This window comes from Cricetulus griseus, chromosome 4, assembly GCF_003668045.3.
Source record: "Cricetulus griseus strain 17A/GY chromosome 4, alternate assembly CriGri-PICRH-1.0, whole genome shotgun sequence".
NCBI classification, from domain to species: Eukaryota; Metazoa; Chordata; class Mammalia; order Rodentia; family Cricetidae; genus Cricetulus; species Cricetulus griseus.
The window spans coordinates 41,286,457-41,312,237 of NC_048597.1; the positions used below are offsets into that span (position 1 = coordinate 41,286,457).

Sequence of the window (25,781 nt, forward strand, 5' to 3'; positions counted from 1 at the left end):
ATACAGCATATTCATCTAGTACACTATCATAATGATGAAAAATCTTTGGGTAGTTCGATTTCACTTTTATCACAATAACGTGCAATTACAATGGGTTTAAGGCTCCACAGGGACTTAAGCCATGGAGTAAATGCGACAGCAGAGGCAGAAGTCAGCCACTGGATGATGACAATTCTCATGGCAGCTATGCTGAACATCACTTATGACCAGCTATGGAAGCCGGGGAACAAAAGGATGCATTCCAGACACAGAGGAAAAAGAGCAGAGAGCTGACCATCAGCCAGACACACCTATCCCTCTACATTGGGGTTACATGAATACTGCAGGTCACATACTGTTCTTAGCATTCATGGGAGGAACAAAATCAGCAGTGTCAGCCTTCAAGTCCAGACAGAGGCTGATTGGAAGACTAACAAAAATAGACTATGCATCAGAATTCAAGGCATCAGAGTCAGCTCCTGAGTGCCAGCCTGCTACAGATGTCTTAGTTGTGTTTTGTGGGTTTATGTGGTATAGTGTCAGGAAAACTCAGTAAGCAACAACCAATACTTATGACACAAAAACTAAAGGCAAGTAGACTTTGGAGTATTTTAGTTGTTTACATAAAAACATTAGCTAAAAGAAAATAACATATGTATGTACACATATGCATATAAAATATAATAGGTCAAATTTCATGATCAGAAATTAAGAAATCAAGTTTGGAAATAATGGAAAAATTTCCTTGAAAGTCTTATATAAATAGTATGAAAAATTTATTGACTACAATCAACTTTTTTATTAGATTTTAGAAAGCATTCATCTGAAAGCACATTGGAAATACTGATTTGTTTCAATGACTTTTAAATTTTGATTTTCTTGTCACACAGTGAAGAGTTTACTATATTTCACACACACACACACACACACACACACACACACACACACACACACACACACACATCAAAGTACCTCTTTTAAGGGAGACTGTCATAAATATGGCTGGGGACAGGTGTGGCTTAGGTAAGGTACATTCTAGTTCAGGTACCACAAAAAACACTTGTCTCTGTGTATACATGTCCACAATAAGAATGCAGAATCCCAGAGTTGAGATTGGCAGGTTAAATACCAAATGGCGCGTGCAAGCCCATACTTACCAAAACTAATTTTTGTTTTGTTTTGTTTTGTTTTTTTGAGACAGGGTTTCTTTGTATTGCTTTGGAGCCTGTCCCGGGAACTCGCTCTGTAGACCAGACTGGCCTCGAACTCACAGAGTGCTGGGATTAAAGGCATGTACCACCAACGCTGGGCCAAAAACTGATTGTTTTAATTGCAATAAAATCTTGAATTTAAAGATCTCTTTTAATATACTGGTTTTTCACTGGAAGTGCTTTCAAAGTAGTGCATTGGAAGTCATTGCACATTAAATTACAGATGTGACAGGTTTTAATTTTCAGTTCCTGTCTCTGCAGGGGTGTCTGTGTGTGTAAGCAGTGTACACAAAGAGCAGAGGGACAAAGAGCTCCACAAGGGGATCCTGGAATAAGGAATGAATCTTTCATACTAATTTAAAATGGAACCTTCAAAGGTGCCTTCTTTTGCTTATAAAAATAAGTTCTATACTTTGTAGTATGCAAAGCCACTTTCTTTCTTAATTTGCAACTCAAACTGCATGAATACACATGCCTCCTCCCTTGTTAATTGCTGAGATATCAGTAGATTTCTACCCTCAGCTGGAAGACCTAACAAAACTCATTTTTTAAAGTTACGTATCTGAAATTCTTTGCAGAGGCTTAAAAAGTAAGATTAACTTACCGACAAATTTCATATAAACTAGTCCAAGTAATTCTGCTAGAGCTATGATACCCAAACCTGAAATCAAAAGGGGGCCGTGCACTGGTTCACAAGCTGTAAAACAAATGGAATTTTGTTAGAAATGCATATAAAGTAAACAAATTTTAATTTAAAGGAATCAACAATAACTATAATATAATTTTTTTTCTGTTGGTGTATTTGGTGGTGCAATATTCCCAACTCAGTAGACTTACATACTAGGCAAATAGTGCTACCACTGATGTACACATTTACACCCTGCATATACCAGCTTTAAGGATAGTATTTCTTACTCTGATGATCAGTAAAAACATCGCCTACATGTATACAATATAAGAATATCTCTATTACTAACTCAGTAAAAATAGCTTAATTATTAAAAAAAAACATTTTAACATAGTGCACCATTACCATATCAAGATTAGTGAAAAATAGTGTGTAAAGTCCAAGATGCTAGTCCAGCACAGCTTGGTCATTTGACAAGTTCTCCCACAGATATGGACACAATAGTTGGACTATTAGAAGTGTTATCCCACAACCCATATATAGGCAACATTCTTGTCGCAAAGAGGAAAATACTATTCACACTGGTGTATGTGAGTGTATTTGTGTGTGGGGGGGCGGTGTGGAAAAAGAAAGGCTCACAATTCCAAATGCTGAAAAATATGCAGAGATACAAAATCATCGCTCCCTGATAGTGTTACCAAACAAGAGTTTGCCAGTTTGCTACAAAAATTAGCTGTACCTTACCACACAATGCAAAAATTACAGCCCTTGGTATTTAGCCAACTAGAGCTGAAAATTTATATCCACACAAACACATGCTCATTGATGTTTACAGTAGCTTTATTCATCTGTCACAAAAAGAGGAAAGCAACCAGGATGGCCCCTCAGTAGGTGAATGCAAAATACTAAACACATTATGGCAACAATATTTTTTTCAGCACTAATGAGCTATCAAGATATATATATATATATATATATATATATATATATTATATATATATAAAGACATGGAGGAAACTTAAGACTTATTTAAAAAGGAAGGAAGCCTGTGTGAAAAGGCACAAGCATAAGCTCTGTTAGGGGCTGGCTACACTGTATTGTGTGGAGACAAGACCTGCGCTATCACTATAAATATAGCTCTAAGGCATTTCAGAAAATGCAAAACTGTGTGGAAAGTTAAAAGGTCAGTGATGTCTGGGGTTAGGGAGAGGGGCAGACGAACAAGCAGAACAAGGGGGATTATTCCAGGTGATACCACAATGGGCATACATGTCTCTGCATATCCGTCACCGCCACAGAATATACTGTAGGACACCAACAACCATGACGGAAGCTATTAATTTGGGTTGGTAAGGATGTCTCCATGTTGGTTCACCCACTGTTCTGGTGTGAAATGGTGAGGGAAGCTGAGGGTGGATGGGGAATAGAAACAGGGTGGGGCATAGGTAAATCTCTGTACTTTCCACTAGGTTTCTCTACCAATCCACAACTGTTCTAAAAGAAAAGGCCAGACAGTTGTTGTTGTTTTTTGTTTTTTTTTAAGAAGATAAGAATAAAGGGAAGAGGAAGCAAGAGCTCTAACTTAACTGAAACAAAAATCAGAAACACAAAAGAGTGTGACTCACCCATGATGCAGAGACACAGTCCAACCAAAGCAAGGACATAGCCCAGCACTTGAGTGATCAATATGGCAATGGTGAAAGAGGTCATCCCGAAAGCTGAGGGAGGAAAAGGACACAATAGGAACGTGTCGAGAACACTGATGAAGCAATTACTCCTACTGGCATTTGACACACTCAAAGATGGACTGCAGTTCCTCACCAGATGACATGTTTTCCAGCTAACCTTTCCACAGGAGTGTCAGCTCCAGACTCACCACACATTTGCAAGCTTTTATTATCAGTCACCTCAGAGGGCTGGCAGGTTTTTTTTTTTTTTAAACCAAATTCTCAAAATAATGTTGTTGTTACATTTATAAACTGTATGGTATGAATGGCTTGCTATGCATGGCTTATCCACAGGCACACAACTGTTCGAGGTGCAAGGGGCAGATACCACACAAACATAACCTCTGTGTGTAGACAGGATCTGTGGTTTTCTAACTAACCTTTAACTACAGCCAAAGGATCTAAGACTCAGTGCTAAATGAGACTCTTTAACAATAACAAAAATGGACCTAAATGCACAGAAATGATATTGCTTATAGTTAGAATAGCCATGTTTTTCAGTGTTGCCAATAATAAGAAACTATGTTTCTAAAATTTGTGACTTATAACCCCCATCTTCTAGAACCAATCTTTTTATTGCAAAAGGTTAAGGAAAATAAGAAAAAAAGTCTTTGAAAACTGACTTAAAGCTACAAAAAACTAAAATTAGAATATGCAAATAACCATTAAAAATTATACAGCATACTTTAAAATTATACCAATTCCATCAAATATGCAAGAAAATTGCTTTTCATAAAATAATTGTTGAGAAGATCTAACAACCTAGGAATCTATCTGTATGGGAAATGTCACTAAGAATACAATGGACAATCTAATAAAGCAACTTTTATTGAACTGTTAAAACCATACAAGAATATTTTCACCAAGGTATTGGTTTTTAAGTGAATAGGCAAAAATCAGACTGTAAGAACAAATACTCAAACCATGTCTTGAAAAACAAAATAAAACAAAACAAAACAAAACAAAAATACTCACCAGTCATAAACACATTGTACTGAAGTAGTATTAGTGTTCCTATAGAGATGACAATGAGGCCAAGTCCAGAAGCACTCTTTACAGGGTTTTCTCCTGTTATAAATAAAAATATTTAAAATATTTTCTTATATACTTCTTTGTGAAGTTACATACTTATTCTACTAAATGTTTTAACCTCAATGGTACATTATACACTAGAAAGGCTTAAAATGTTCTCCCCAAAATCACACAAAACAAGTAATTCTTATTTTAACATTTAAGGCCAAGCTAAAGGATTTGTATCTCAATATGTTGAATTCTTTATTTGGCTTTAACTCTTTAACTGCCTTATGAAATTCCAGATGATAAACTTGCCCTTACCATCCACCATCCATTCATTCTCAGCATTCAGCCTGTCCCCGAACCAAATGCTCTTTCATATTGTCTCCTGATTTCATCACCTCCCCAGCCCTGGATGCAAATGCAGCCAAATCTGTGTTAGAAATATCTGCCTATGAGGAAGTCTCCCCAAGAGACGGCAGTGGGCTTCTGTGGGCTGCCATGGTGAGTCCTGGCCTCTGCTTTCCTTCCCACCTGCAGCCAACCACTTTTTCCTACTCATGCTTCAATCTCTCAGTGGCACTGACTACTTTAGAAAGATATGACTCCCATATTCACGCCCATTTCCACACCTTAGCCAGTGAAGCCTGCCTCCATAGTGGATTTACTGGGGGCCCTGGTTATATTCCCACCTTCCTGTTCCTAGAAACTATTGGTGCCACCTCATGTGGCAGAATGGGAATAGAATATTGAATGTGAAAAAGATAGGCTACTAAGCCAAAGATGTGGAAGGAAGATCTTACCCGAATTGAATGAGTGCCTGAATGCCTACTTCCTGTCAGTGGAGAGAGGAGAAGGGAGAGAGACCTCACACAGACACAGTGGACCCAGGGCAGGAGTAGCAGTGATGGGCTGCTTTACTAGCTGAGGAATTCTAAGGACTGCCTGTAAATAGTTGGAGCTAGAAGAGGCAAAGCAAGGGTTCTTCCCCAGGGGAACTACAGCCCTTGAGAGACTCCAGGTCCTCCAGGGAATTTCTATTGCTTGAGATCACATCATTTGTCACAATCTGTCACAACAACCCTATAAACCAACACACAGCCTCTTGGGATGCCTCTCACATCAACCCTGAAGTCCTGATCCCAGTACCCAAGCATCTTACCTGGGATGAGAAGAATGGCTCCAACAACAACAATGACAGTGAGCACCAGCCCGGCGACCAGCAGCAGAATGATTCTCTTATTCGTTCGAGTGGATTTATATTTAAGAGCTTAAAAAGAAAAACAAAGAATTACATAACCCAGTCACACGTGATGCCATTTTGGTAACACATAATGTGAGAGAGAAACTGACAACTTCACATATGTGAGTAACCTCAGAAGCATAATTCCTTATCGACAAGTTACCCCCTAACCAGTGCATTTTTATAAGTCATGCATTATGTAAATGAGGATGCTGAAGGTGAAGGTGACGTTTTATTCCCTGCCCTTGATACAATAAAACCACATATAACAGGCTTTCTAAATTGAAGCATCATTAACCCTTTTCATTTTCTCTCCTAGCAGTGGATCTGTGCATGGAGTATAGCAGAATCCCTGCACCCCACATTCTAGATGCCAGTTAAGAGTCCCCCCACTCCCCTACCTATCAAAGTGTTTTCAGACCTTTTCAATGTCCCCAGAGGAGTAAAAATCACCCCAAATTTGTCACACAGCAAAGGACACACAATGCTGATAAGATATAACTACTTCAAGAGCAGCACTAAGAAAATGAATATCCATTTTTAAAACTTAGTAAAACACCTAGAAGTTGGGTTAATTTAATTTGAAAATGGAGATATAATAAACATTAAACAAATCACATCCTTGTAAAATTCCTAGGGAGGAAAATGCCTAAAATTCTCAGCTAAGACATTGAAATAAAAACACCCCAAGAGGTAGGGTTCAAGAGGTAGACATCACTGGTCCTGATGCAGGTTTATCCTAGGTGCCGCTACCCTCCCTGAGGTCATAAGATATCTTTTGGCCGTTTTGTTTGGTTAATGTTGAAATTATTTTTTCACCAAAAAAATGAAAGAAAGAAGGAAAGGAAAGGAAAAGGGGAAGGAAAGAAAAAGGAAAGGAAAGGAAAGGAAAGGAAAGGAAGGAAGGAAGGAAGGAAGGAAGGAAGGAAGGAAGGAAGGAAGGAAGACCCCTAAAGGTCACATGAGATCAGACAAGAGAAGAGAGCTACAAGATGTGAGCCTGGCATGCTGCTGGTGCCACCTACCCACTGATGTCCTGCTTTTTGGCACCCAAAGGGGTGTGCTGGTTTGAATAAGAAATGCCCCTCTTAGGCTCATACATTTGAACACTTGATGGTGCTGTTTGGGAAGGTAATGAAACATTTAGGGTATGGAGACTTGTTGGAGGAAACAGGTCATTAAAAGCAGGCTTTAGGAGATTATAGACTCTCCTAATTCCAACCCTCCCCCCCATCTCTCTCTCTGTCCCTCTCTGCTTTATATTTGAGGGTGAAGGTATGATCTCTCTGCTTCATGGCTGCCATATATTTCTGCCACGATGGACTTTCCCTTCAGAACCATAAGCCAAGATAAATATCTCTCCTTTAAATTGCTTGGTCATGATATTTTATCACAGCAACAAGAAAGGAACTAATACAGTGGGAGATTATTTTAAATGTTGTATTTGCTTTTAATTTTCTCCTACTGAAATGATGAACAGATTAAACATAACAAAATTGGAAAAGTACTTAGTGACCATAATAAAAATCTATCATGAAGACACCTGAGGACTTTTATTGCTCTACAGTTCTAACTTCTTTCCTTTTGTGATAAAACACTCTTTCCAGAAAATGACTTAGGAGAGGGAAGGGCTTATTTAAGCCTAGTGGTTACCATCTATCATTGAGAGACAGGAGGGCAGGGACTCAAGCAGGAACTTGAAGCAGAAACCACCAAGGACACTGCTTGCTGGCTCATGCTTAGCCAGATTTCTCATACAGCCCAGAACCAGGGAACATTGCTGTCCACAGTGGGCTGGGCCCTCCTATATGAATTATCAATCTAGACAATTCACCACAGGCCAATCTGACCTGGCCAATCCTTCAATGGTCCGTTCTCAGATGACTCTAGGCTGCAGTGTCAAGCTGACAGTTAAAGCTAACTAGGGCAGCCTCCTACCCATTCTTTTGATTACAATCTCAGTTCTAGTCACTTCAGGAGGAGAAGTGACAGTCCACAAAGCAATGATAGTCCACAAAGCTGAGCAACTGACATTCTTAGGAGACGGAGTGCATCATGTGGTAAAATCCCTGAGCTCTAGTGTGGCTGGTGACATCTATCCAACCTTGAAGCTCACATGATGACTGCTCAGTGCCATGCCTTTCTCCTCAGAAGGAGGAGTTTTCACAGCTTCCCCACTTTCAAATCTCAAATCCCAGCTAGAAAGAGACTGAGTGTTTGGGTCACAAAAGACCAAGACCTATTTCAGAAAGGCAGAAACACATGTTTCTCTAGTCGTATGTTTCCTTTTCCATTTAATCCCATATATACTGTTATCTAAACAGAGCATGAAAACTTGGAAAAAATTGCGACATAAAAGCTGTTTCAAATGTGCCAGGCAACCAGTCAAGCATTCAATAGAGACTCTTCTAGGTTTAATATAAATAAAGAGCATTAAAAGTAAAAATAAGAGTTTAAACAACACATAAACTCCAGCCCTTTCAGGCTTACTAGGCAGGGCTGCCGAAAGGGAAATAATGCCAACAACAGCAACAAAAATATAACACCACAAAATGTTACATCAAAAGGTCTTTTAAGCAATCTGTGTGTTGGTAGCCTTAGTTCTTGGTGATTGATTCATCTACTATTTTCCAGGCTCCCTATTTTTTCTTAAACAGTAATTGTAGCAAATATATTACTGGGTCTTAAATAATCCCAGCCAATGGGAGAACATCTGTGTTTTCTTGAGCAAACGCTCAGAGGGAATCTCTTCTGGCTCATATTCTTTGCTCACAATGGCTGCATTCAGACAGGCCCCACAGCAGGGCGAGAAGGTACCTGGTTGACCCAGTTGTCAGTGTTCTCAGCGACAATGAGATTCCACAGAACCCAACAATTCAAGGGTTTTTGCTGGTGATTTCTTCTTGTTGCAAGCAATTTCCAAGACATTTGGGATAAAATAATTGATAAAAAATAATTCTTTTTCTTTCCTTTCTTTTTGTTTTCCTTTTGAAATACAGTCTCTCTATGTAGCTCTGGCTGTCCTGGTACTCTCTATAAAAACCAAGATGGCCTCACATTAACTAGGATCCACCTGTCTCTGCGTCTCAGTTGTGAAAATTAAATGTGTGCACCACTATACCCAGGTTAATTTAATATATTTTTAACTGCAGGCTTTTATCAAACTTCCTAGTATAATTTTGTCACTTAGCAAAATAATTCATGTGATTTTAATAATGTGCCTGCTTTTTAAGATCCCCCTCAGCTAAAACTACTTAAACCAATACTTAAAATACATAAGAAATAATAGCACTTAACACTGTTTTGTTTTGTTTTTGGAGACAGAGTGTTGCCATATAGCCCTGGAGGGCCTGGAACTCACTTTGCAGACAGGCTGGGATTAAAGTGTCTGTTACCACACCCCCCCCCCCCGAATTTATATTTTTAATGAAAAGTTTCTAACTTTACTGTCACCAGATTCAGGAAAACAAAGTACCAGGAGAAACCATATAGTATGATTTTGTTTATTTTGTGATACAGTCTCAACATGTAGCCTATGATGGCCTTGAATCTGCATCCCTCCTGCCTCTGCCTCTCAAATGCTGACACCCTAGGAGTGCACCACTTTGCTTGGCACAATGTGATAGTATTAAGCATAACATTAGGTATTCTCCTAATTCAAATGTATACTGTATAATTTCACATCATATGTAATATAAAACAATTAGCTATATCAAGCTACATTTTGTTAGGTAAGCTCATGTGGGTACTCTGTAACTTACCCTTTTACTAGTCCATATCAAGGAACAAATAGCAGACTGCTTTATTCGACAAGAATTAAGTGATTCCAACCCAACCAACCCATGGAAGGCAGAGATCTAGTCTTAGTTTCTTGTGTTCTAAACCTTCTCTTCCAGAGGACCTAAATGAGGGGCTAATGTTATGAACAGACACATTTTTCCTGGTCTCTGCCAATGACACAGAGCACATATTAAGATGGCATCTGACTTGTGGCCAATAAAACCTAATATAATAACCAAATCAATTTAGACTTAAAAATAAAATCTATCATGCTAAACTTTTATGATACTCTAAAAATGAGATACAGAACACACACAAAGGCCCATAAAGACTGTACACTACCTAGAAAAACCCAAATGCTTGCTAAAAAGACATAACATTCAGACAGTCCCTAGCTGCATGACTATGGTGAAGAGACAGAAGGTAGACTACCAACATAGAATCTATATCAGATTAAGAGTAAATGATAAAGGGAGAGAAAACATCAATTTAATTATTATAGTGTTGTTTTTTTCTGATAACTCTGGCAAAGTAATTTAGAATCCTTTGGCATCCGTTGGGCTGTAAACCAATATTATTTTCACTATAATTTGATAAAGTACATATGATAATTTTAAAAATCAAAGTAAAATTTAATTTTTAAACACACATGCATAGATGAAGGCCTTGTGGAAATGGTGCTGGAGAAAAATGAACTGCCATGTATAAAGTGTTTACTTGCCATAAGTGAGTAAGATAACTGTAATAGATTCCACATCCTAGCCAACTTCTCTGATGTAGTAAGTTTATCAAGATGAATACTACTAAAGATCATACTCCCTGTCAGTAGGACCTAGAGAAAAAAGCTTTTTTATGGAAAATATTTGAACACAACAGAGAGGAATGTCTAGCAGACATCTACTGATGTGAAATAACTCTGGTTCAATGGAAGGTTCCAGAATTTCAGAGTATATTCAAGATCAGTTATGTCTGGATTTTGAAAGCATAAAGGAATTGGTGACTACATTCCTATAAGAGTAAAATGCTGTGCTACAGCTTGGTCTAGTTCCTCTTATAGTAAAGTCAGTGAATAACTAAATGACTTAGGGATCCTATGAGCACTCTAGGGAAAAAATAAGTTCAACACTATTGAATAAAATTAAACTCAGTTTTTAAGAGTAGGGCCCACCAACCAGGTCACAGACTGATGTTTTGTTTTCTTGCTTGGGTAGAATTTTCCACTTCAATTTAGTATTTGTCCTCATTTCTTCAGAATTATTTTTCCTATTCCCTGTCCATCACTTCTTTTACATGTGCTTCCAAGGCCTTGATACTTTCATAAGCTAGGCTCTAAGGACTTAGTGAGACCTCATGGCTCTTGTGATAGACAACTGTTTTCTCTGAGTTGCCCAACAATGATCTTCATAGAAACATTTGCTCAAATACCACCAAGTAATAACCAAAATATCCATGGGGCAATATTAAGTAGGGACAAGAAAGAAAAGGAAATGAAGAATGTCTAGAATACACAGAAATAAATCCCAGAAGCCCTGAGCTTCATGTCACAACTATTGAAGACTGTTGGTGACAGTCACTGACTGCATGTATTCTTCGGTGCATGCACAGACAGCCAAGTGTGTAGTTATGTCCCCTCATTTCTCAGTGACAAACCTACAGGAAACTGGGCAAGAGAGGTGATAGAGCCAGGAAATGACAAGTGTGCACTGGCTGTGAAATTCAGACCATAACAGAGTACCAGAAGAGCCACTGTTGGTATGGTGACAAGATCATAATGGAGGTAGCTCAAGAGGCAGCCCAGCAGCTCAGGGAAGGTGAACTCACTGACATGAATGAGAAAGTAAGGACCATGTGACAACAACAATGACCCTGAGGATGTGAGTCTGGTAAACAAACGACAACAAAAATATCAAATAAAAAAAACACACCATAGAACTCAGAGATGTTTCATTGAAAGAATGAAGATGAAATGTTGCAAGTTGATATGAACTAAGAAGGGAGCCTGACATTTTACCAGGGGACCAAAAGCATCATTCAAGCCTTAATATTGACGCTGTAAATACTGAATTTTAAATAGTCTGACTCTCCATGCAGTAGTTATTAACTTTACTAACATTTTAATTTTCCAAAAACTAGGAAAGATTTTATATTGTCAAAGACTTTGCAGAGGCAGGCTTTGGTTTGCCTGGAACTTGCTCTGTAGTGCTAGGATCACAGGACTGCACCACCAACCCAGCTTGTTTTGACAACATATTTTGAAGGCCACTGTATGATAGCAATTTTCCTGTCTATTATCAAGACTGTTTTGCAGAGCTCAGCTTCCATGGTCAGGTTCATGGCCATGCAGCTGAGTGCAAAGCAAAGGATCACCTGTGTAGGACAAGGGTTAAAGGAAAGGAAAACAAAGAACAGATATGCCTGTGACAAAGAACCTTGGACAACAGCCAGCTCTTTATATATAGGTGGGCCTTAAGCCTGAAAAAACTACAATACTATGCACAGCACTTGAAAGCACCTATCAGTCAGCTAAATATAGGAAAGAACTTATGCTACCTCCGTGTAGATGGAGAACCCTGAAAATCAGGCAGGAGCCTGTCAACAACATGAATGACTGAGTTGATACAAGATAAGGGACCTGTCTTAAGGTTTCTACTGCTGTGACCAAAAGCAACTTGTGAAGGAAAGGGTTCATTTCAGCTTAGAACTCTCAGGTCACACTCCATCACCAACCAAAGGTCATAGTTGTCCTGGGCTGTGGTTCAAGACACTGTTTTCGGTAAAAGAACTGTCTTTAAAGGTTTAGGTTTTTTTTTGCAGCACAACAGATTGACATGCAGAGCCAGAAAGACCACTGAGAGGAATGTCCTGTGGTCAAATACAGACCAGGGTGGAAAGTTAAAAAGAACTGTGGTCAAGTACAGACCAGGGTGGAAAGGTAAAAAGAACTAGAAAATCAGAAAGGGAAATTCTTGGGTCTATGTTACCATTAATGTATGACCTCACAGGTGGGATAGCAAGACATAACCAAGGAGCCTTTTACATAAAGGGTGAAAGTGATTAATTGAGAGAGTGAGTGAGTGAGTGAGTGAGTGAGGCCAAGTACAAGATAGGTAGCTGTACCATTTTGACTGCACTGATAGACATGTGGTGGCCCCAAAGCCAACATGCTTGGACACTCACTTCCACACCTCAAACCTTTAGCTCAGTGCCCCGCAGTCACCAGACAGCCTGCCAGTAGATACTGGGGGGAAAAAGATCCACATGTGAGACAAAAATTCTACTCTACTACTAGGAGTTTCATAGTCTCAAAGTGGTATGCTAGATACACATGCATCTTTCCTGCAGACAATCTAGTGGTTAACAGTACTGTCCAAATCCAGGATTACCAGGAAACTGCTGGGTGACTGTGGACAAACTGCCTGTCTCTTATCTTCAAAATAGGAGCAACAATAGTCACAGCACTGGCAGAGTCCCTGTGGGAAATAAATGGTGGAGAGCACTTGGCACAGTGAGTGATCGCTCCTCAGAGCAAGAGCCCCGCAAAATATTCAGCCGCTATTATAACAACTCAACTTTAAGCGTGAGGCCTGTCTGTAAGACAAATACAGAGGTTCATCTTCCACATGCCCACTAATACTCTTCCCCTCAGACTCCTCCCTTGTTTAAGATGACCCAAAATCGAATATTTCCCTTAAATATTTTTTTAGCTTCATACATAAACTCTTTAAAATGCAACTGGTATAATAAAAACATTTAAAGATTGTCCAAAATCACTAATACAACACTGACAATCTTTTTTTTTTCTTTCCACACATCAAATTAGTGAAGGTTTTTAGAAGGATAACATTGTCAGGACCCTGAGATGAATGGTGGACATTCTCATCAGTGGTAGCAGGAATTGAAAAGGTGGGTCTGGAACACGTGTTGGTAGAATTTATCTGTAGACTTAAAAATACCACTGACGCCCAAAAGCTCACACACTTTCATCAGAGTTTCACAGTATCTCTTAATACCCATTAAGACAAAAGTTCAATAAAATACGGCACAGCCGTAACAGGGGAGCACAAGCAGCCATGGCAACGCTCTGAAGACAACTGGGACACAAGGATGCACAAATACATAAGCTGTATGAGCACAGTTACACTTTCCTTTCATAGGAGATAAGCAGCAAAAAGGAGGAAAAGACAGAAAGGGAAGCTGGAAGGTTACTAGAATCAAACAACAAACAACAAACAAAACCCGAAACAACCCTTATTCCTAGATATAGAGCCAAGAGATGACTTATTTTCTTGGTAACTTCTTATATAATGTATTCCATAGTCAGAAAAAAAAAACCCATTAGTCTTATTCTGTATTAATGTGGCTGATCATAAACAGATTCATTTCTGATCCATTCCACTGAAAATGGTGTTGCTAATGATAATGTCATAACCAGGAAACTTCTGTCAACTTAAATTCAACAGCACAGCTATGAAATCACTGTCTGATCCTTAAAAGACTATTTTCTTCCTGGATCATGTGACTCAGCCCTGAAAGCCTGGCTCTGCTAATGTGGCTGAAAGCTTTCCTTAACTCCAGTGATTATGAGGCAAGGCCATATCAGCTCCTTCCTTAAAATAAGAGGCTTTCTGGAATTTTGAGATAACTTCCAACAGCACCTCACTGTCTTGGAGGTAAGGGCTACAATGTCAGCCCTTGTTCTCTTTTCCCATTGAGACACAACCCAGAGACATTTCTGAAGTCACTAAGCATTTCCAGAGCCCCATGCACTGGGCAAAGCTCTTCAAATAAACCATCAGTCACATCTCTTCTGTTTGTCCGCTTCACTGAGAACACACAGCCTCACCCTTCCTAGGAACTACCCAGCAGGCGTCCTCTGCACTGACTCCCTAGTGTTCACCTCTTAAAGACTGGGGAGCAAATTTAGTGCGCACCATTTGCTCCTTATGTGAAGAGGTGTTTCCTGGTCTTCAATGGCTATGCCGGGGACTCAGAAGGGGAGTAGATCTTATATTTTACAAGTTTGCAAGTTTAGTCTATCACCTCAGAACTTCAAAATTAGTCAATTTCTCTTACTACATTGGAATGGAAACACTGAGGAGAGATTGGCATGTTCCTCGTGGAACAGTGTATGTAGATACTATTAAGTATAAGCCTGAACTAGAATGCATATAACAGATTACCCTGTGATGACAATTCTATACTACTGAGGCAAATGAGACACGGCATCAGGTCTGACCTTCAGAGACTTGGTTATGTGGCTGTCAAACTGCCGATCTGGACAACAGGCACAAACAGGCCTTTGTCCACAGACAAGCTTAAATTGGGGGAAATGAGGCAGAGCATCTCAGGGCCCCAGAGCAAAGGATCTGTCTCTATGACCATCTGTTTACCAAATAAAACAACATTTGTAAATAACCATGTCACAGGATTTAAGGTGTTGTTACTAACATTTCTACTCATCCCTCCCACAGAGATCTCAAAATACCACACATAACTAAACACTTTAAACTTAAATATGAACTGTAGCAAAATATGGGGAGATGGCAGTATATGCTTTAAAAAACTACATGTAAATTGGTTATTTTTAATTACCATTTTAACACTTTTCCCAATAGAGGCTAGTGAGATAGACTATCCCACTGGTAATTCCCTAGAAATAACCATTGTGTCATTAAAGCATAAATGAAAAAGTGCATTCGAATACTTACTTAAAATACCGAACTTTCCCCAGAAGAGGAGTATAGCCAAAATCGGGAAAATAACAATAAGGATCTTTTCATTTGGAGAAAACCAGGAAGCTGTGGAGAAAGGAAACAAAATCATAATTAGTGTTTACCACACTCATTGCTAATGGTCTCAAATATATCCTTATTATTCTAGTAGAAGATAGAAACAAAACTGTTTACACACACACACACACACACAGAGAGAGAGAGAGAGAGAGAGAGAGAGAGAGAGAGAGGCAAAACACATTTCATATATAATTTATTCAGCACCTATTCTTTGACTATATGTAGATATGTGCACCTGTGTGGAGTCGAGGTTAACATCTGATGTGATGTCTTCCTAAACAGCTTTCCACCTTGCTCTTTGAATCAGGGTCTCTCCCAAACCTGGAGATCACTGATTAGACTCTGTTGTGACCACTGAGCTCGAGGGGCAGAACTGACCCTGTCTCTCCAGTGCTGGGCCCCCGTCTTTTGTGTGGATTCTATGGATCTGAACTCAGACCCTCAAACTTGTACTGCAAGCACTTTACCCATTGATCTACTGCCCCAGTCCCATAGAACAAAGCATGCTATTTAGGAAGTCCCCAGAACTGGATTTGCATGAGTCTTACCACACTCCCCTGTCCTGTGCTCTGGAGAAGGGCAGGTGGCAGTGGAGAACAGGCTCTGGCTGCACTGCCAGGTGTGAAAGTCAACTCTGACTCAAAATCTGTGTGACTGTAGACAATGTCTGAACACCTCCGTTCTCCAGTGCCCTTGAATGACACAGACTCTATTTGTTGGAGGATTTCTACTACTAATGAAAATTATATATTTAAAAGGCTTAAGGCACATGCTTGGTAACTGGGAACTACAGGTATTGTGTGTTTGTTTTTGGAATACCTGTGTGTGCACAGTGTCAAAACCACCATCAAGGGACAAGGGTTCCTTGACTGGTGAAGAAGCTCTTGTAACCACTAGGCCCTTTGGTTGACTGTGACTAGGAAAATACAGGTGTCTCTGGCCTTTTCTCAAATTGACTCTCGAAGAGAAGACTTAACTCATAAGCCACAGACTGCAAAGAGATCGTTTTATGTAAACAAGAGGGACTTCAGGTTATTAAGGAAGCTGTTTACATGCATACTAAGACTCAAAATAAGACTGGTTCAGAACTTCTAAAATGTTATGTTTGACTTCCATTGATAATCCTATAGACTGGAATTTCATGTATGAGACCTGTTTTTCTCTGACAACAAAGCCAAGTACACACAGTGAAAGAATTTTAAAGTGTGCCTATACAGGCGTGTGTGCTAGCTCAAGGGCCTTTTTGCTCCTGCCTTCTGTCTCAAGCAGGTACTGACATTCCTCTGAGATTAACCCCATGAAGCCTTTCTGCCCTTGGTGTCAATGTGGAAGTTCATGGGCTTTCCTCCAAAATGCCAGCCATGTGTTTCTTATATTAAGCTTGCAGACTAAATAAAGGTGAAATGCTTATATTAACCCCTATAACATGACAAAATTATAAATTCTATCTTGGAAATATCAGTGCTTCAGAATCTAATGCTCTGTCCTATCCACAGTAGAGTCAACATATCTGCTGTTGAAGATCACAAGTATTCCAAATTAGTGAAGGAAAATTACCCAATTTCCTTGAAAATGTAATAAATTAATTTTGTGTGTATTGTATGTAGGTCAAATAACATCTTACAGAAGTTGGTTCTCTCCTTTTACCACGTGTCCTGGGGATTAAGTTCATGTACTGAGACCTGGGCAGTGAGTGTCTTTACCTGCTGAGCCATCTCGATACCCCACACTAATCAAAATGTCTGTCAGTCCTGCAGGATGGAGAACAGGATCACAGGGAACCCGACTTGTCAGAATGTCATGGCCTCAACGATGCATGAGAGAGAAGCATGTGACCAACAAGCAACATTTGAAGTTGAAACAGAGAACTGACCAAAAGGAAGGTGACAAGAGTGAGGACCTGACAGCATTGGCAATGGCTGAGTGAACTGGACTCCACCACAGACAAGAAGAAGTTGGGAGAACAGCTACAGCCCTCCCAGCAAGGAGAAATCACAGCACAGCAAGTCCCAGCTGGACTGAAGGAAGGCCTGAACTGCGACCCCAGCAGATCCCTGGGAAGTAAGGTGTCTCTGTACACCAAGCAGTTAGGGAGCAAGCTGGAAGGAATGTCACAAGCAAGCTGCCTGGCACAAGAGAAATTGGGAATGAGTTGCTGTGACAGAGTCGATGACTACTCAAGGACTAGAAGATTCTATGAAGAAATAATGAGAAATGGAAGAGGACAGTTCAATGACAGAAAGAAAGCGATACACAGCAAAAAAATAAAGGTCTAAAATTCTCAATCAGAACACATAAGAACTTCCCAGGGGTTGATGAAAACTTCCCGCACTCTGCCCTCATTACCACACCCAGATGCTAGCATGTTCTCTGGTGGTAAGTATGAGAAGGGGTGTCAGGGGGGTGTCTACCACTCGGTTTAAAATGACGGCCGCAGATTTCTGCTGGAGTCTAGCTCTTGTCACTGACACAAATGTGTTAGCTTTCTCTAATCTGTTATGGGGGAAATGCTGAGTCACTGAACTGGACATTTAGAAACCAAACTGAGCTGACTCGAATCAATTGAGCTAGACATGGTGGTACAATTCTATAATCTCAACACTCAAAAGGCTGAGGCAGGAGGATCATGAGTTCAAGGCCAGTCTGAACTATATAGCTAGTCCCTGTCAAAAGAATGCTAGGGGGAAACCTCCAATGTTTTATATAAACCCATTTAGATGTCCATTAAGCTACTGATTTACAAAAGTGTCAGGTGCCATTACCTCCTCCTCCCCAAGGGGAGTGAAAGACTAGGCACTTCTCTAAGATCCATTTCGGCTCTGACTTTCTATGGCATTAAGGAAATTAATTAAGCATAAAATGGTCTAAGAACAGTTATCTCGGTATTGGGAAAGATACTCCAAGGGCATTCACTTTTATTCTACACAAGCTATGGCTAGCAACTCTCCCCTTATGCTCCCAAGCTTCCATTCCTCATCAGGAAGATGACACCCAGAAAAATGAACTTATTACTAAAAAGACAGAGATGGGACTAAGGAGGGTGTGGTCTGCAGGTAAGTGTTTAACCCTTGCTTCCAATCTGGCTGTTATTGACACCCAGGATGCCATTTCTGCAAAATGGACCTGGCTAAAAGGGCTAAGGGACCATTCATTTTCTTCAAATGCACTTATAACACATATAAACATATAGTTTAAATGAAAATTTCCCTTCTGGCCTGACAATGCTGTCCAAAAAAGCCATAGACAATGTATCAAAAGCACCAACACCAGGCATGAAAATCCCCCTTTTTAGTTGTTGGTAAAGCTTGTCCAAGAGATGCCCCAAAATATTATGGGCTCTTTTTTGTTGCACTTGATCACCTCCCAGAGGTGGAAGGTAAGAACCTACTGCTGAAGACATCATGAACTTCAGACATAGGACATAGAGGACCTGAGCTGGATCTTGCCTGAAAGTTTCCTTGCTGAGGATAACTATCATGGTACATGCAAACTTCCAAAGGAGGGAGGCAATGAATCCTTGATAACCATGAACTACTACAACAACCAGGCAAATAATCCTAGGGGTACAGTAGCAGCATGTATATACCTTGGTGGTAACCAAAAGCTCTTCAATTGTACCTAAGGCCAGTTCAGCAAGAGGGAAACACTGCCTGGAAACCTAACCAAATACACAGGGCTAGTGGCACCATAAATCTTGGAGTAAACCTACAATAGCTATTTTACTAAACCAGTATAAGCTCTGAAAACATTCTAAATATTTATATTTATGTCCACAAATAAATGTTCTGACTCCTCACTATGAAACTTTCCTTTGCAATAGAGACCATTATGAAAACCACAGCTGATCAAAATGCAGAAAAACAAGAGATCGTGTAATGCCAAGTCCCAGCAGATACAACACAGTTCCTGTACGTGAGCCTCATATTATTGCTGAAGTAGGGTGTGGAAAGATTGTTAAAAGCCAGAGAAACAGGAAGTTTTTGCGACTATGCCCAGGAAGTCTCATCAACATGTCTGCCTAAACAAAGACAACACCACTGGACATGCTAACCCCAAGGCTAAAGTTCATGGAACCTTAACTCCAAAGAACTACTGGAAACAGAAAATGCTGATCATGAGAGAAAGTCTTCCCCAGGGAAGAGTCCCTCAACTTTTATCCAATACCAGATCATATAGATACAAGTAACATTATATGGATTGAGCAGTTTGTGTTTGTGTATTTAGAAGTATGGGGGTGGGGGTGTGCAATAACAATTAAATAAAATAAGACCTTGAATTAGAGAGATTGGGGGTGCATGCATGGTAGGAGCTGGAAGAAGTAAAGGGAAGGGGAAATTATATAATGTCAAGAAATAAAAAAAAATTATAAAATGTACATATGCAATTCTCCAAAACATAGAAAATGAGCTTTGGCAAAAGATCATAATAAAATTTATAGTATTAAAATTCTAGCTACGTCTTGACTTAATGCTTCAGGATTATTATGGCTTTTCTGGTGTGTCTACAAAAACTCAAAATTCTAAGATTATCTCCCAAATCCCTGACATACTAGCCCATGCAACTTTCTCTCTCTCTCTCTCTCTCTCTCTCTCTCTCTCTCTCTCTCTCTCTCTCTCTCTCTCTCTCTCTCTCTCTCCCCATGCATGTAAGACTGCATGCCTTAGATTCCCTAAGACAATTACAACTAGAAAAGTAAGTTTGCTCACACAACAAAAATGCCAGTCAGTTGACATTAACAATGCAAGATTATCCTTGAAGGACAGAAGTTGGTCCAACCAAATGATGCCTAAAGGGCCTTGGACTCTTCCTGGAAACGTAAGTTCTCTAAATTAGAAGGATTCAATGAGATAGAGTCACTTTCCCTGGCTTTGCATGTGAGCAGGGCCATATAGCAAAGAAGGAGAATGAACCTTCAGGAGTGGAGGGAAGACGTTCCCACACAGACACCCAGCAAAGCTGAGAGCTCAGTCTTGCTGTGTCAAGGAGCTGAGTTCTGCAGCAATTATGTGAGCTTGGAAACAGGACCACAAAATCCCAATGAAAACATACTGTGGCCAATATCTTGACTTTAGTCATCAACTGAGCATAAGGCATAGTCACATTATGATTAGAACCACTAACTAATAAGTGTGTATTGCTTGAACCATCAGAGCCTATGGCAATTTGCTATCCAGCACAACAAATCTAACAAAAGAACCCTGCAGTTCCTTCATGTCATCCCTGTGAACAGAGTTTATAGTACGGTGATGACAACAGTGTTAGGCTGATCTTTTAACACAAAATCGAAATAGCTAGGTCCTTAGAGCAAATAATTATTCTAAGTTTTCTGTACCACTGATAATATAAGTATTAATAACTAATTGTAATTATAATTATTTCCATATTTATAAAATACTTTCATAGTAATGAGGGATTATTATATTTTTCAAGTCAGGGAAATCTAGGTTAAAATCCTGGATGTGCGATTGACCTTGGACCTTGGCTTGAATCTCGTTTACTTTCTTTACTGAGAAGAACTAACACCTACATCTGTGACCTAGAGTTCTGAGAAAAGCCCAGCACATGACATAAATAATGTATCTGGGATGCACTCAGATAAATGGTAGGTCACTCCACTCTTGTCATCTGTACTGCAATCACTACCTAGAACTTCGAAGCAGCATTTTTCTCATTATTGAATCCCATACCACCCATTTCAGTACCCGACCCACAGTCAGTACCCAACAAATCTTTGTTAAGGAGAAACCTTATTTCTAACTCAGACATTCTTGTGCTGGAGATGGTACCCTCATTTTGCCAATAAAAAAATTAAGAACCAAAGGTTTTGAGAGTATGTGACTATTGAAAGCTCAGCCATAAATGGGACACTGTATCACTATCTCCAAAGCTCAGTACCAGCTCAGAAGAGGGAATAAAAATAATGTTAAGATCAGGAGGACAGGACCTAGTATGGTGTGATGTCTTCTTCTTCTTTTTTTTTCCCTTTAATTTCCCAAAATCCTGAAGCGTCCTTTACATGTCAATCCCAGTTCCCGCTCCCTCCCCTACTGCCCTGCCCACCCCACGCCCCACTGACCCCTACCCCAACCCCTTTCTGCATCCCAGGGAGGGTGATGCCTTCCATGGGGGATCTTCAGAGTCTGTCATATCATTTGGAACAGGGCCTAGACCCTCCCCAATGGGTCTAGGCTGAGAGAGTATCCCTCTATGTGGATACTCTCCAGTTACAGACTGGAGAAACCCACAGAAACAGGTGACTTGAACAAGGGGTTGCTCATGGACCCCAGACTGATAGCTAGGAAACCAGCATAGGACTATTCCAGACCCTCTGAAGGAGGAGGTCAGTTTGGCAGTCTGGACAATCTATGGGGCCTCTGGTAGTGGATCTGTATTTACCCCTAGTACAAAAATGGCATGCTGCCTTCTAAGCATGACAAGGCTATTGTTCTATTGAACTCACGGCAGCTATGATTCCATGCACAAGATTGGAGCTGTCAATGTCCTGCTATGGAGGGGAGAGGGACTCAAAAGGTCTCACCCATCTCAAAGAATCTACAAGGCTGCTGGAGTTGGGGGAGAGATAATTTCTTTAGTGGTATTGTATCACATCCTTAACATGACCTCAGGGACTTGACCTGACTGGGGTGGCAAGAGAATGAAGAAAACACAAACACACAGAGACAGACACACAGACAAAGATGCTGGGGTTGGGTGGAATAGGCTCTCCGAAGGAGAAACCTCAGCAGTATGGAAGCTCAGGATGTTTGCTTTATGAAGTTGAATAAGGAGGCAAGGATATTGCACACACCTAAACAAGGAGGCAGGGATATTACATACAGATAAACACAGAGGTAGGTTTAGCTAATCTGGGTAGGAGCAGTCTCCATAAGGGGAGTAGTCTTCAGGTCGTAATAGACCAGGAGGAGAGGAGAAAGCTAGGGTGGATATTTTCTGTTCACACTATCAGCATCTGCACATGGACCAGATGAAGGCTTTGCCATCATTCTGAGTTTCACCCCTATAGGTTATGAAGGTTTTGCCATTTTCCTATGAGTCTGACGCTACAGACCTTGATAGGGCCGCGACCATATCAACAGCCCATATTCACTCAAGACTTCATCACTCACGTGTGCACCACTCCTTACAGTGTAGTTACTGGCAGGCTGTTCCTGCTGTTGCAAATAATCTGTCACTAATGTTTCTATAAGCAGACCTAATAAAAGTCATTGGATCAAATACACATACTAAAAAAGGACATGAATGTAGATGGGGGACTACGCGGGGAGAAGAATAATGATCAGTGGGAATGGGAGGCCAGGGAGGGTAATGGGGGTGAAAATACATGTATGAAAACATCATAATGGAGCTCACTATGACATTTTATATACATATAAGTAAAAACCTTTTTAAAAGACCCCAAAGACCAGGTAAACTGAGCCTCTTAAGATTTTATGTTGGGAAATGATAAAATGAAAATAAAAATCTCTTTCTAAACTGAAGTCCTGAGGCACTGACCTAGAAACACATGAATGTCATACAGTGTTTTCAGATAGTTAGCCCCTGTGCTCCAAAGCAACAAATGGTCACCATTACCTGTGTTCTACTGAGTGGAATTCAATTACATCCTGGACAATTTCTCTTTCTCACTTATGTTTACATTTGCAAAAAAAGCACACCTCAGTAAAAATGACTTCTAATACCTAAATCTCCAAGTCCACAAAACAAGCATCATTGTAATAACAAATATATATATATATATATATATATATATATATATATATTCTTTCCAAAATAATTTTACATGCCAAGGTTTATTTTATTGACCAGTTCCCCCCACAAAAAAATGGCTGCAAGAGCAAAGACACAACCTACAGGATGGGAGAATACCTTTTGCAAATACATACTTGGACTGGGGATTATCACCAAGAACCTAAATAACTCCAAAAATTAAAAACTAAAACATTTCCAATTCATCTGGTCAATAAATGGGCTACTGAACTGAACACAGAACTCTCAGAGAAACCACCTAATCAACAAATCACCACAAATCAACCACTTAGAAAATGAGCTTCAGACCCGAACATTTCTCAAAGCAAGAACTACAAAGAAATTAAAAACCACTTGAAGAAATACTAAATATCCTTGGCTTTGAGAATCCATCTCATTCTAATCCGAATGGCTACCATTAGGAAAACAAACCATAACTAAGGATGTAGGGAAAATGGAGTCTTTATATGTGGGTGGGAGAATACAATGCTGTCACAGGCACAATGGAAATCTGTAAATATGTCCCTCCAAAAACTAAGTAGAACTACTATAAAATCTATCCATACCAGTCCTAAGTAAACCTGAAGGATCTGTGTGTTGTTGCACTACTCACAATGACTAAGCTGAGGAAGTAGCCTACATGTCCACCAACAGATAGAAATGTGTGCGTGCGTGTGTGTGTGTGTGTGTGTGTGTGTGTGTGTGTGTGTGTGTGTTACACACATACATACAAAATGGAGTTTTATTCCGTGGAAAGGAAGAATAAAATTATGACACTTGTGGGAAATTAGAACCAGGGATCAATATTTTAAGTGAAATAGTCCATGCTCTTTTGTTTTACATAGATTCACATATATTTGTAAATAACTAAATATGAATATATAAAACATGAAAATAAAAGACTATGAGAAAGGAGAAATAGGTCTAAAGGGAGGGAGAGGCAGGAAAAGGAGAGAATGATGAACTATATGTGACATGAAAGCAGAAATGGAGACCATTGCAGGGAAGAAATGTACCAGCAAGAGGAGGCTGAGGTCAGAGGAGAACAGTAAGGGAGCAAATAAGAACAAAGTATAAAGGCATGAATGTACAAAAATGCTATAGTAAAAAATGCAATGTTCTGTATGTTAACTATAAAGGTTGTTTAGACCTACACATCAATGACAGAGCCCCAAAGTTCTTTGCACAGCTAAGGCTTTGATTCCTACATTCCCCAAGTTCAGCACAGGACTGAATCTCTGGCTTCAGTATTTAACAGGGGACAAAGCCTTTGGCTCTAGTAATTGTAAATATTTGGCTCCCAATAGTGTGCAACTGGGATTCTGACTCCAGTCCCCAACAGTTTACAGAATTCAGAGTGACATAATCAAGTTTAATACATGTGGTTGCCCTGGTGTGTGGTCTCATCAGTGATTTCTCTATTATCCAGAGAAACCCAAACACTCTCAGCAACTTCATCTGAGAATCAACACAGAAAACAAAACATCCAAACAGAACTGGAAGGAAGAGAATTACAGCTTTAAGACTAATCCATTCTAGCAATGGAAAAAAAAATGACTAAGAAACAAGAATAGTATGCAACTACCCACAAAACTACCCACAACACTGTATCCCAACCTACATATAATAGAATCTGAAATCATACAGACAACTGAAATGTCTAAAAAAATAATTCAGACTCTTACTTTTTAAAAGAATTAACTATCATATAAAAAATTCAAACAAACAACTTACAGTCTAAGGAATCTACCCAAGACCTTTGCAAGACAGTCTCTAATGTGAACAAAACAGTTAGTAAATTGGAGAAGAAAGTCCAACAAATGGAGGAAAAGTTCAGTAAGGAAACAAATAGACTGACAAAGGACAAAACTGAAACACTGGAAAAGAAAGAAATGGTCAAATAAAAACAACATCAGAAAGCATCAAATAGACAAAACTATTCAGAACAGTGATTTTCACAGATGAAAGACAAAGTGAAGTCAATAAAAAGGGAAAAGACTAAGAAAATTGACCAATATTCCAGGCAGTCTGGGATACATTCGAGAGATCACCCCCCCAAAAAATTCATAGTGCACAGAAACAGAGATAAAGCCAAAAGGCTTTAAAATAGGCAGACTATTTAATGTAGAAAGTTTCATAGAAGAAAGCTTGTGAAACCTACAGAATGAAGTAGACATCTACTACACAAGAGGCATGTAGAATTCCAATTAGACATGACCATTGAAGACCCTCTCCATGACATATCATAGTCAAGATGTTAAAAGTACGAGTGATGAAACTACTAAAAGTGGGAAGAGAAAAACACCAAGTAGAATCCAACAATGGGAAAACTGGAATAACTTCAGACCTTTCCTCAGAAACCCTAATAACAAAAAAAGCAAAAATGATAAATTTTAAGCTCTAAAAGTAATTGTGAACCAAGAGCTGTATACCCATCAAAGTTATCTTTTAAATTTGATGGATAAAGAGATTTCAAAACAAACACAAATTAAGGCAATTAATGACATGAAGCAAGTACTGCTGAATAGTCTTAAAGGAAGAATACATAGGGAGAAATAAGGAAGGCAGCTCTATGAGAGGAAAAGATGAACAAGGAAGAGTGAAGAAAGAATTAACTAAATCCAATACAGCAAACTCCCA

At 39.6% G+C, this 25,781-nt stretch overlaps 1 protein-coding gene across 10 annotated transcripts in view; it reads right to left on the reverse strand.

Annotated features, from left to right (window-relative positions):
- Positions 1 to 25,781, reverse strand: part of Cd47 (CD47 molecule) — a 60,023-nt gene that overhangs the window by 15,066 nt on the left and 19,176 nt on the right. For all 10 annotated transcript variants that reach the window (XM_027412547.2, XM_027412541.2, XM_027412538.2 and 7 more), the window contains 5 exons: positions 15,291 to 15,380; positions 5,722 to 5,829; positions 4,521 to 4,613; positions 3,444 to 3,536; positions 1,795 to 1,887 (listed from right to left, as the gene is read on the reverse strand). In XM_027412547.2, the coding sequence (XP_027268348.1) occupies positions 1,795 to 1,887; positions 3,444 to 3,536; positions 4,521 to 4,613; positions 5,722 to 5,829; positions 15,291 to 15,380 (477 nt within the window). The remainder of the gene's footprint in view (positions 1 to 1,794; positions 1,888 to 3,443; positions 3,537 to 4,520; positions 4,614 to 5,721; positions 5,830 to 15,290; positions 15,381 to 25,781) is intronic.